Source organism: Hemicordylus capensis, chromosome 16, assembly GCF_027244095.1.
Source record: "Hemicordylus capensis ecotype Gifberg chromosome 16, rHemCap1.1.pri, whole genome shotgun sequence".
NCBI lineage: Eukaryota > Metazoa > Chordata > Lepidosauria > Squamata > Cordylidae > Hemicordylus > Hemicordylus capensis.
The window spans coordinates 3,891,698-3,902,961 of record NC_069672.1 but is presented as its reverse complement, the minus strand read 5'-3'; the positions used below and the strand labels follow the sequence as shown (position 1 = coordinate 3,902,961).

At 47.6% G+C, this 11,264-nt stretch overlaps 1 protein-coding gene across 1 annotated transcript; it reads right to left on the bottom strand.

The window, feature by feature from the left end:
• Nucleotides 1–601: 601 nt before the first annotated feature.
• LOC128338609 (E3 ubiquitin-protein ligase RNF186-like) lies at nt 602–1,477 on the bottom strand. The gene has a single exon (XM_053281331.1). The coding sequence runs from the start codon at nt 1,475–1,477 to the stop codon at nt 602–604; it is 876 nt and encodes a 291-aa protein (XP_053137306.1).
• Between the last annotated feature and the right edge of the window lie 9,787 nt (nt 1,478–11,264).

Below are 11,264 nucleotides of genomic sequence, written 5' to 3'. Positions count from 1 at the left end.
TGACTGGCAGCAGCTTCTCCAAGGTTTCAGGCAGGAGTCTCTCTCCCAGCCCTATCTGGAGATTCTGCCAGGGATTGAATCTGGGACCTTCTGCATGCCAAGCAGATGTTCTACCACTGGTCTATAGGTGCTCCTGATGGAGAAAGAAAGCTACCTTATATTGAGTCCACTTATCTACACGGACTGGCAGCGTTTCTCCAGGGTATCAGACAGGAGTCCCTCTCAGCCCTCCCTCAAGATGCTGCCAGGGATTGAGCCTGAGACCTTATGCATACGAGCAGATGCTCTTCCACTGAGCTATGCCCCTTTCCTGACCCTGCTATCAGAAATCCCATTAACTGGAAGCCATCGGAATCGAACCTGGGACCTTCTGCCTGGGACCTTCTTCACACACACTCCCCCACCGAGCTCGGGGCCCTCCATTTCAGCCAGAGCACGACAGAAGAGGAGATACTGGGGTTAAAACGGCTCAGTGGCCACAAGAATCGGGAGCAAGCAACAGGTCCGGCGAACCGGATTGCCCCAACGTCCAGGGAGGGAGTTTCTTCTCAGGGCGAAATCTTGAAGACACCCAAGCGTGCGTCCCTGAATCAGGACGGTCTCAGGCGATGGATGTGATGTGACTCTCTCTCTTGGGCCAGGAGAGGAATGAGACGTCCGAACAGCTGCAGCTCCAGGTGGGGTTGAAGCAGAGGACGCCGGCCATGGCCGTTCCCAAAATGACGGCGAGGCAGAGGGCCCACTTCAGCAGGCCGCTGTACACGAAAGGAAGCGCCAAGATAGTCAGCAGCAGCAGAAGCAGCAGGAGGAAGAGCAGCCTCTTGGTGGCCACCTGGTTGTGGACGTCGTCCTCTTGGTGGATGTAGAAGACGCGGGGAACCCGCTGCAGGCCACCCGGCGTGTCCAGAGAGAAAAGCACCTCCGGACTGGGCCCAGAGTTGGTCCCGCACCCCAAGAGGCCCTCCCGGTTGGGAAGGCTGCAGACGAGGCCCCCGAAGACAGCGGTGGCTTTCCGGCAGACGGGGCACACGATGCTCCAGGCGTGGTCCTCGTTCTGCAGGAGCAGCTTCAGGCAGACGGCGCAGAAGACGTGATGACAAGCCAGGAGCTTGGGGAGCCTGCTGAGGCTGTACGGGTTGCAGCAGATGAGGCAGTCCAGGTCAGCGGTGGGGTCTTCAGGGGGATGCGGAGGGGAGCCCGCTTTCTCAGCCGAACCTCCGGAGCCGTCTTGAGAAACAGCTGCCGGAAAGGATGCCCTGGGAGAGCTCGGAGGCACCATGTCGATCTCAGATTGATGCTGGAGTTCTGACGGAGACGCTGAACGCTCTGCTTCGGACGTTTGAGTCCTGCATCCGATGTGGCCCGTATCGTTTTTGTATCGAGGTTGCCCGTATCGTATGTGTTCTTTCGGGGCCTCTGGTGCGCCCATCTCCGCAGTTGTTTCTTCGATGGACTCATGCCTGACCACTCCTTCCATGGTTATTCCCGGGCAAATGTTTTCCTTCCCTGACCTGCCCAAGCCAGTTTCCACGGGGAAGAAACCTTGCCACTCTGGTATCTGGCTTCACAGTAGCAGCTGCTGGTTCCCCAGCACCAATTTATTGTGCTGCCTCTCTCCGTATTGTGCGAGCGGTTATCAGTGGCTTGGCTCGAAGCCACTTCGGCATCAGGAAAACAGATTCGAGAAGCGGGTTAATCAGTAACTCAACCGCCATATGAGCGCCTAATGCTTGGCCTGGTGCCTGAGTAATTGCACCTTGATCAAAACCCTTGCTGGCTGGATTGCACGGCCATCAACATTTTATTAGGGTTTGTGTTTTTTTCTATCATAAGTGCTTTACGTCGCTGATCTAATTTATACTTCACATGAATCCCACGAGGAACTGTTAGGCAAGGAGATGATCGTTTTCCTTGCGAGCTTCATAGCAAAGAACATGAGCTCATTATCTCCAGGTAGGGCAGGGGAGGACTCCTGCCTGAAACCTTGGGCAGCTAGTCTGGTGGCAGCAAACATGACCTCCTTTGCTAAGCAGGGTCTGCCGTGGTTTGCATTTGGATGGGAGACTAACTGTCTCCCTGCAAGATATTCCCCTCAGGGGATGGGGCTGCTGTGGGAAGAGCACCTGCCCGCCTGCATGCAGAAGGTTCCACATTCCCTCCCTGGCATCTCCATGACAGAGCTAAGAAAGAATCCTGCCTTTAACCTTGAAGAAACCGCTGCCAGTCTGTGCAGACAGAACTGAGCTAGAAGGTCTCAATATTATTATTATTTATTATTATTTATTTGATTTCTACACCGCCCTTCCCAAAATGGCCCAGGGTGGTTTACACAGAGAAATAACAGATAAGATGTATCCCTGTCCCCAAAGGGCTCACAATCTAAAAAGAAACCTAAGATAGACACTAGCTTTAAAGTCACTGGAGGGATGCTGTGCTGGGGGTGGATCGGGCCAGTTGCTCTCCCCCTGCTAAATAAAGAGAATCACCATGTTAAAAGGTGCCTCTTTGCCAAGTTAGGCATCCTAGGCTCCTATGGATTTATTTGGGGGGGGGGTGTTGTAGTCCAGTGCTAGAGCATCTGCTTTGCATGCAGGAGGTCCCAATCCTTAGCAGCATCTACAGGTAGGACTGTGCCACAGATCACCCCCATGCTTCTACCAAGCAGCCCTGTGGTTTTTAAGTTTCCCCACAGCCACCAAGTAGACTTTTAGGCTCCCTCTGGCTGAGTCTGCTGCAACAGCCTTTCAAACCTCTTATATATTTTTGTTTTTAAACTTTAGTAGAGAGGTAAAGGTTTTAGGCAGGGGGTGGAGAAAACAGACAGAAACTACGGATAGAAACAAGGCATTTTACTTTGAAAATAGCTCTGTTTAAACCAATAGTTTCTTTGAAACGATTAGCACTTAAACAGCAATCAATTGAGCATAAGGCAGAAATAAAATGTGACCCCAAAACACACCCAAACTGACCTAACACTGGGCCCTAACACAGATTCCTCTGCAGTTCCCTGCTAACTGAGCAAAGAGGCACCTTTTTAAAGTGGTGATTCTCTTTATTTAGCAGGAGGGGAGCGACTGGCCCTATCCACCCCCAGCACAGCATCTCTGAGGTGGCTGTTACTGGTGTTTATCTTATGTTTCTTTTTTAGATTGTGAGCCCTTTGGGGACAGGGAGCATATTTATTTGTTTGTTTATATCCACTTTGGGAACTTTTGTTGAAAAGTGGTACATAAATATTCGTCATATTCATCGTATTGCAGTCACCACAGCTTTCCCAGCAACCCACCTTGTCCCTTATCCAGCCTCAAGTCTTGTTCTCCTTCACAGTTTTGGGAGTTCAGCCCCAGACTGTCTCTTTTTGCTGGTGAGTGATTTAGCTCTCCAGCGAGTTTCCACTCCCTGCCAGTGATTTCTCAGCTCTTTCCAGCTCCAGCTCCTATTCTCTTTCCGACTCTTCCTTTTTCTAACTGCTTTCTTCCAACTTGAGCTGCATTCCCTTGGACTCTTCCTATACTGCACTCTTTGAACTTCTTTTTCAGCACCAAACCTGTACTCTTACTCTTCTGAAAGCAGAGTACTTAAAATTCCCTCCCATTTTTCCAAAGCATCCAATCAAAATAATTTATGTTCCCTCCATTTTTCAAAATGTAACCAAGAAAATCAAACCTCTGCTTCCCTCCAAAATTAAACCAGTACATTTCATCACCCTCAAAACTGAAAGTGCAGCATGAGAGCCATGAACCTTTGGCCCCTGAATAGCTTTCTTAACACAGTGACTAGCAAGGCAATTTACAACATAAAATCTTATTTACCAAAAGAAGAGGTCATTCCTTCACAGGCTGGCTGTGACTCCTAGCTGGAACCTTGGAGAAGTTGCTGCCAGTCAGTGTAGACAGTACTGAGCTAGATGGACCAAGGGTCTGACTCCATATATGGCAGCTTCCTATGTTCCTATGCCTCCTTGCTCCCTTAGTCCTGCTTCATCAGGACAAAAGTTCATCAAGTCATCTCTCAGTTTCCCTCCGTGGCCAGTTAGGTGTCTCTTGGACCTCCACAGTAAGAACTTGAAGAAAACAGCCCTCGCCAGCAACCGGTATTCATTGGTGTGCTGCAGATTCTGCACATAGGGATGCATCATACCTTAAAGTCACTGAACAACATCATAAGTTTCATCTGTCTCCATCCTGACTTAAATCAAGGCTCTTGTAGCCATGAATTCAATACATTCATTCTCCCTGTTTTGAAGGAGGACTTGATTTGGTCAGTACTGAATCAACTGGTGATCTGTTTCATTCTAGTATGGGCAAGGATTGCAGCTCAGTGGTAAAGTCCATGGTGAAAGGGGAGAATTATTTATGAATGTATTGATTTGATTTATATACTTCCAAAAATGGCTCAGGGTGGTTTACATTATGCACACTTTCTAGTGCATCTTGGGAGAAAGGCAGGGATAAAAAGCATAATTAATGAATCGAGGGGTTCTCAGGTCCCCAGGCATTGGACTACAACTCCCATCATACCCCATAATGGGAATGGTGGGAGTTGTAGCCCAGCAGCATCTACGAACCCAGTTTGAGAACTCTTCCATTCCTGCATTCACATGCATTCAGGGCTGTTGCATCAAGCAGGGATTCCCAACCAGACGTACTCCAGATGAGTACCATAAACTACAACTCCCATCATCCCCAGCTACAATTTATTGTGTCTGGGGATGATGGGAGTTGTAGTTCAGCAACATCTGCCGTACCACAGGTTGGGAACCCCGGCTTAAAGCAAGGAATGATTGGCTTGACCGGCCATTTGGATCCTGTGACATTTGAAGACGTGGCTGGATTTGAAATCAAGAAATGCTGCGTTAGAGAGTCTGGGGCTTATGCTTTCCTGGAGGCTTTACACACAGGGCTTTTACTTTGAATCCCCTCCAGAATGGAGTGTGCCAGTCCACATATTAGCTGCATTTACCCCGAAGTCCCTGCGGGCTATCAGGGACCAGGACAGACAGGACTCTGTTTCCCCCCAAATTGAGGCTGTGCATTCTGGCTTAGCCTGAAGTATGACCGGCTTTTAACAAATCCTCTAGTTTCAGCAGCTTTTGGGGGAAACAACCACGGCTTCTGTTATGCCTCGCTGCTTCTCCCTTGATGTGTGGAGTGGCCAGGCCAGTAATTGGGTCTTTTTCAAACCTCAATGAAGGGGAGTTTACATAGGCTTTAGATATGCAGAATGGATGTAACCAGAGCCTTTTTGTCTGAGCTGATTCCATTAGCCTATAATTTTCTCTTAAATAGTCTGGAGTGTGTGTGTGTGGGGGGGGGGGGCAATGAGGTGATGAAGGCAGTCACTCACAAAGGCAAGGGTTAAGCATTCTGATCCAGCTTTTGGCAACCTGTCATGCCATTCTTCCATTGCGGTCAAATTAACAACAACAAAACAGCTCTCTCGCTGCCTCCTCTCTGGTGTGATTTGTGATTGGTTGGAGGAAAAACCCGGAGCACGCCAGTGGGAACGCACAGGAAAAAGATCTGCCAGGGACTGCGGAGAGGAGCCGAGCCTATGCAAACTGCCCATTTAATCCCCCGAATTAAACATCTTGCAAATCTGCTGCAAAGCAGATTCACTCTTTAGATACCCCGCGGCATGAAGGCATGTGTGAATAACTCCCTGGCGGGCAAATCTCTGTGGAAAATGCAAGCGGTTCCGAACCCAAATGCATGGGTGCTGTCCCTGACTTTCGACCTCAAGGGACAAGCGGTGTCCCACCCCCAGTCCAAAATGGGGGCTGCTTTGGTAACACAGCCAGATCCTCAAGAGGACATCTCCCCAGAAGGGAACCCACTCTGCCTGCCCGGTCCAATCACACCCGCTGTAGAGATGCAGCAGAATGCCTTTACCCTTCTCCTGAGCAGCCATTTTGGAACATGGCAAGGTCAGAACAGGGGGATTGCGAAGAGATACCACTGTGTACCCAAAGCACTGCTAGGAGTCTTTGATGATCAAATACGTCCTCCTCCTTCACAGCTCCCTCTCCGGCAACCTAGCCGATTTTCCTCCTTGAGTTGTCCCCCCGCCCCAACTAGAGCCCCCCAGAATTCTGGGATTCACCTGGATTTTAAGCATCTCAGTCAGATTGCTTATCCCACCCAGATTCGTCCGGCGTTCATATTTCATTTTAAAAAGGAAGCTAAGCTCTAGCCCTTGTAGAAGCGGAGTTATGGAGCAAAACGTGCCATCCCTATTCCACTCAAATATTATTTTCAAGCCAATTTACATAATATGCAAATCAGGCAACCCGATTTGGAAAACCAGACTATGGCAACCCTAGCCCCAACATACTCTTCAGATTTGCCCTTGCTGAATTTCACGTCGCTGTTGTGATGGCTTATCATTCAGACAACTTTTTTAGCTGCTCGACATTCTTTGAAATGCTTCCAATTGTTCTGTAAGAACCTTCTTGCTATGTAAAAAATAAAAAATAAATCAGTTTATTCCTGCATATGGAAAGAAATGTTATCTTCATTGCGGGGTGGTGGTGTGTTGTTGATCAAACTATTTATTTCCCTCTAGCTTTCCCTCAAATGCACATTTGCCCAAGATCACAGAGGTGGTTCCTAATCACCAACGTGCTTATCTCAGGCAAGGCATTTCTGAAGGCAAATATTTCCATTAATGTACAAGGAGAGTGATTTGCCAGACAATCAGATTTATATACCTAGAATACCGTATTTACCCGAACAGAAGACTCCATAAGTGGCTAGAGAGACATTTTTCTCCTTCTCATAATATTAGAAGCCGGGGTTGTCTGTTGAAGCAAAACACTGGGAGGTTCAGGACAGACAAAAGGAAGTACTTATTGACACGACGTGTAGTTAGACTATGGAATCTACTGGTGGTGATGGCTACCAAATGTTGGTTAATTGGTTGGTTGGTTGGTTGATTAAGTACCGTCAAGTCAGTGTCGACTCTTAGCAGCCACATAGATAGATTCCCTCCAGGATGATCCGTCTTCAACTTGGCCTTGAAGGTCTCTCAGTGGTGCATCCATTGCTGTCGTCATTGAGTCCATCCACCTTGCTGCTGGTCGTCCTCTTCTTCTCTTTCCTTCCACTTTCCTCAGCATTATGGACTTCTCAAGGGAGCTGGATCTTCACATAATGAGTTCAAAGTATGATAGTTTGAGCCTGGTCATTTGTGCCTTGAGTGGAAATTCTGGATTGATTCGTTCTAGGATCCATTGGTTTGTTTTCCTGGCTGTCCACGGTATCCTCAAATGTCTTATCCAGCATCAAGGTTCAAAAGCGTCCATGCTTTTTAAATCTTGCTTCTTCGAAGTCCAGCTTTCGCATCCATAGAGTGTCATGGGGGAAACCGACATCATCCTGAGGCCCTGGACTATGGAATCCTGAGATGTGGTGACTGGATGTCAGATCCCGTAATAGCCTCCCACTTACAGAGCAACTTTGACACCATGTGGGTTGCTGGCTCTTGCATAGAGGATTTCCTTCCAAGATCATCTGACACCCAGTGGTCAATTCCGGTAATGGAAATAATTGCTGCGAGGAGCCAATCACTACCAAAATAAAAACCTAAGCTATTTTTCTCCCTGAGAGGCATCAGATCTTACATTTTTAAGGTGATTTTTAAACACAGGCTTGTTTTTAAAAAGGGCGATAACATTTTACACCGTTACATGGTCCTCTAGGAGTTCCCTTTCCGACAAAGCGGCACAACCCTCCTGAAGTTCCGTTTTTCGGCGATTCCCATCATGAGTGGCTATGATGGAGATGATGGGTGTTGTAGTCTATAATGGGGATCATGGGAGTTGTAGTCCAGCAGCAACTGAAGACCTAAGTGTTATGAACAGTCCACATATCAGCACCAGAGGTACCAACTCAGAAGTATGGTGAAATATAGGCCTGTGTCTGATATCAGTTTATTAAGAAATGATACCTGAACTGAAGGTGAACTGGCACCCAGGTCAAACTGCTCTCTGGAGCAGGAGACAATATAGCTTTGTGTTGCAAAATGGATATGCAAGGGAACACAAAAGCCAGGTCTGAATGCTGAATACTGTAATCCATATGCTAATACCACTGGCTACCAAGTGTCTGTGAAAGGAGACAGGGGGCTGATTCCACCCCTCCCTTCCTATTAGTGTTAAATCTTTGTCAGTGATTTGTATTGTTCTCCATGGAAGTTCAACATAGCCAAATGGATACAGAGTAAATGCCTATAAATTTTAATCCTCACCTCACCAATGCTACAAATCTCACACACACCTTTTCATGTATACTTTAAATATTCTCTTATTTTCAATTAAACACTGGGTAGAGGTACACAAGCTGTCTCACACTGAATATCCTGAATCCCCTTACTAACTGCTGACTTTTTAACACCTTCTGGGGGCCAGACTGCCAAGATGTAATTTGCAGCATCTCAGATGCAGATTTGCTGTGGGCAATGTCCCCCTCCCTCCCTTCCTGAAGCGCACAGAGTTTACAGAAGATGAGATTCAGAGATCTCTCTGGACTGGCCGATATCCTGAATAATTAAGATTTTGTTCACAAGGTAACAGCTTTGTCACCTTTTTGGACACACAGGAAAAGAGGAGATCTTTGAATAGATTCTATTCAAGGATCAAAGAGAAAATCACTAGAAGAATGAGGCTTTTGAGACAGAGAGTTCAGCAATCTTTGCCTACAGCAAAGCTGCTCACAAGATCCCAGAGTTTACTGCTAAAGCCGCGGGGCAAAGCAGGAACTCTGTTCATGAACAGAAACTACAGCAATGCCTGAGTTCTGCTGCCCAAGCTGCCTGATCTGAGCAACTGCACAGCTCCACAGCTCCTGTCTCTGCCAGCGCCTCACTCCTTCAACTGAAGTGATTCTTCTCTCTCCAGCCTCGGATCCTGGGTAAATATGCTGCTTGGAATCCCCTCATCCCTTCCTCTTTCCCTGCTCCCTTCTCCTCCCCCTTTTCCTCCACTAATCACCCCCAAACCATGCCAGCCCGCAGCCTTCATCCCCCCCTCTTCTTTTCTGCCTGTATCTGAAATGTATTAGGATCTAGGAAGATTTAAATACACACACATATGTAGTTAGGCACACGGGTGAATATTGGTGCTGGTTAGGAAATACTGTTAGCCATATTGATAGAGTGCTCTGCTTTTTGCCTTGCTAGATTAAGTCTTTTATACTCAATAAAGCCCATTGAATCTTTGAGTGGTTTGGTCTCCTTTCTTGCATCCAGATCAAACGTGGTCACTCATATAAAAGAACTTGGTCCAGACCTATTTTGTATACTAGCTAATGAGCATATTTAGTGTATAAATCAGGCCTGGTCTTTAACATAAGCCCTGGGGGGCCCCAAATCCTCTTTAGTCTGTCCTGGATGGTGTGGTTGCCCGACCGAGGATGATGCTGCTTAATTGGGGGCGGGGGCAGTCCAAAGAAGAGAGCTGGTCTGGTGGGAGCAAGTCTGACTGGTCCCCTTAGCTAAACAGGGTCTGTCCTGGCTGCATATGAAAGGGAGACTAGAAGTGTGAGCATTGAAAGATATTCCCCTCAGGGGATGGAGCCGCTCTGGGAAGACCAGAAGGTTCCAAGTTCCCTCCCTGGCAGCATCTCCAAAACAGGGCTGAGAGACATTCCTGCCGGCAACCTTGGAGAAGCCGCTGCCGGTCTATGAAGACAATACTGAGCTAGATGGACCAAGGGTCTGACTCAGTATATGGCAGCTTCCTATGTTCCTAAAGGCCCATAGGTCCAGGATCCAGAATTACCTAGCTGCACCTCTGACTTTCTAGCCAGCTAATGGCACAGTGGGGAAATGACTTGACTAGCAAGCCAGAGGTTGCCGGTTCAAATCCTTGCTGGAATGTTTCCCAGGAAACACTTATACTCATGGACAAATGTGTTGGTACCCCTCCATGAAAAGAGAAGAACCCGCAATTGTCTCTGAAATAACTTGAACCTGACAAACGTAATTGGCACCCATCATTGTTTATTCCACATTTAACAAAAATCAGACTTTGCTTGAGAGTTTGGATGCCACAGAATATTTCAAATAATACCAGAAATAAAAATGGCATGGACAGAAATGCTGGGACCCTGAACCTCATATTTTGTTGCACAACCTTTAGAGACAATCACTGCAAAGAAGCGATTCCCGTAGCTTTCAGGGAGACTGCTGCACCTGTCAGCAGGTAGTTTGGCCCACTCTTCCTGAGCCAACTGCTCCAGCTGTGTCAGGTTGGAAGGGTGCCTTCTCCAGACTGCACGTTTCAGTTCTTTCCATAGATGTTCGATAGGATTTCAATCAGGGATTCCAGTCATAGAAGCCCACTTCAGAATAGTCCAATGTTTTGTCCTTGGCGATTTGTGGGTGCTTTGAGCAGTGTGTTTGGGATCCTGTTGGAGGATCCATGGCTTGCGACTGAGACAGAGCTTTCTGACACTGGACAGTACGTTTTGCACCAGAATGTCTTGATAGTCTTGAGATTTCATTGTTCCCTGCACAGACTCAAGGCACCCCATGACAGACGCAGCAAAGCAGCCCAAAACATAACCGAGCCTCCTCCATGTTTAACAGTAGGTAGGGTGTTCTTTTCTTTGAAAGCTTCATTTTTTTCCGTCTGTGGACACAGAACTGATGTGACTTGCCCAAATGTTCCAGTTTTGTCTCATCTGTCCAAAGGACATCTCCCCAGAAGCATTGTGGCTTGTCAATATGCATTTTAGCAAATTCCAGTCTGGCTTTTTTATGACAAAACTGGACAGTATTACATATATTGTGTATATATACATGTGTATACATATTCAGCATAAATATAATAGAGCCAGGTAGTTAGAGTGTTGGACTAGAACGAGGGAGACCCAGGTTCAAATCACCCCTCAGGGATGAAACTCACTGGGTGACTCTGGGCCAGTCACTTCTCCCTCAGCCTAACCTGAGCTGGTCTTGTGGTAGCAAGCAGGAATTGTCCCCTTTGCTAAGCAGGGTCTGCCCTGGTTTGCATTTGAATGGGAGACTACATGTGTGAGCACTGGAAGGTATATCCCCTTAGGGGATGGGGCCACTCTGGGAAGAGCAGAAGGTTCAAAGTTCCCTCCCTGGCAGCATCTCCAGGATAGGGCTGAGAGAGACTCCTGCCTGCAACCTTGGAGAAGCTGCTGCTAGTCTGTGAAGACAATACTGAGCTGGATGGACCAATGGTCTGACTCAGTAGAAGGCAGCTTTCTATGTACCTCACAGGGTTGTTGTAGGGG

Excerpts from the sequence above, each read along its gene's own strand:
- LOC128338609 (XM_053281331.1), bottom strand. The coding sequence starts at position 1,477 with ATGGAAGGAGTGGTCAGGCATGAGTCCATCGAAGAAACAACTGCGGAG.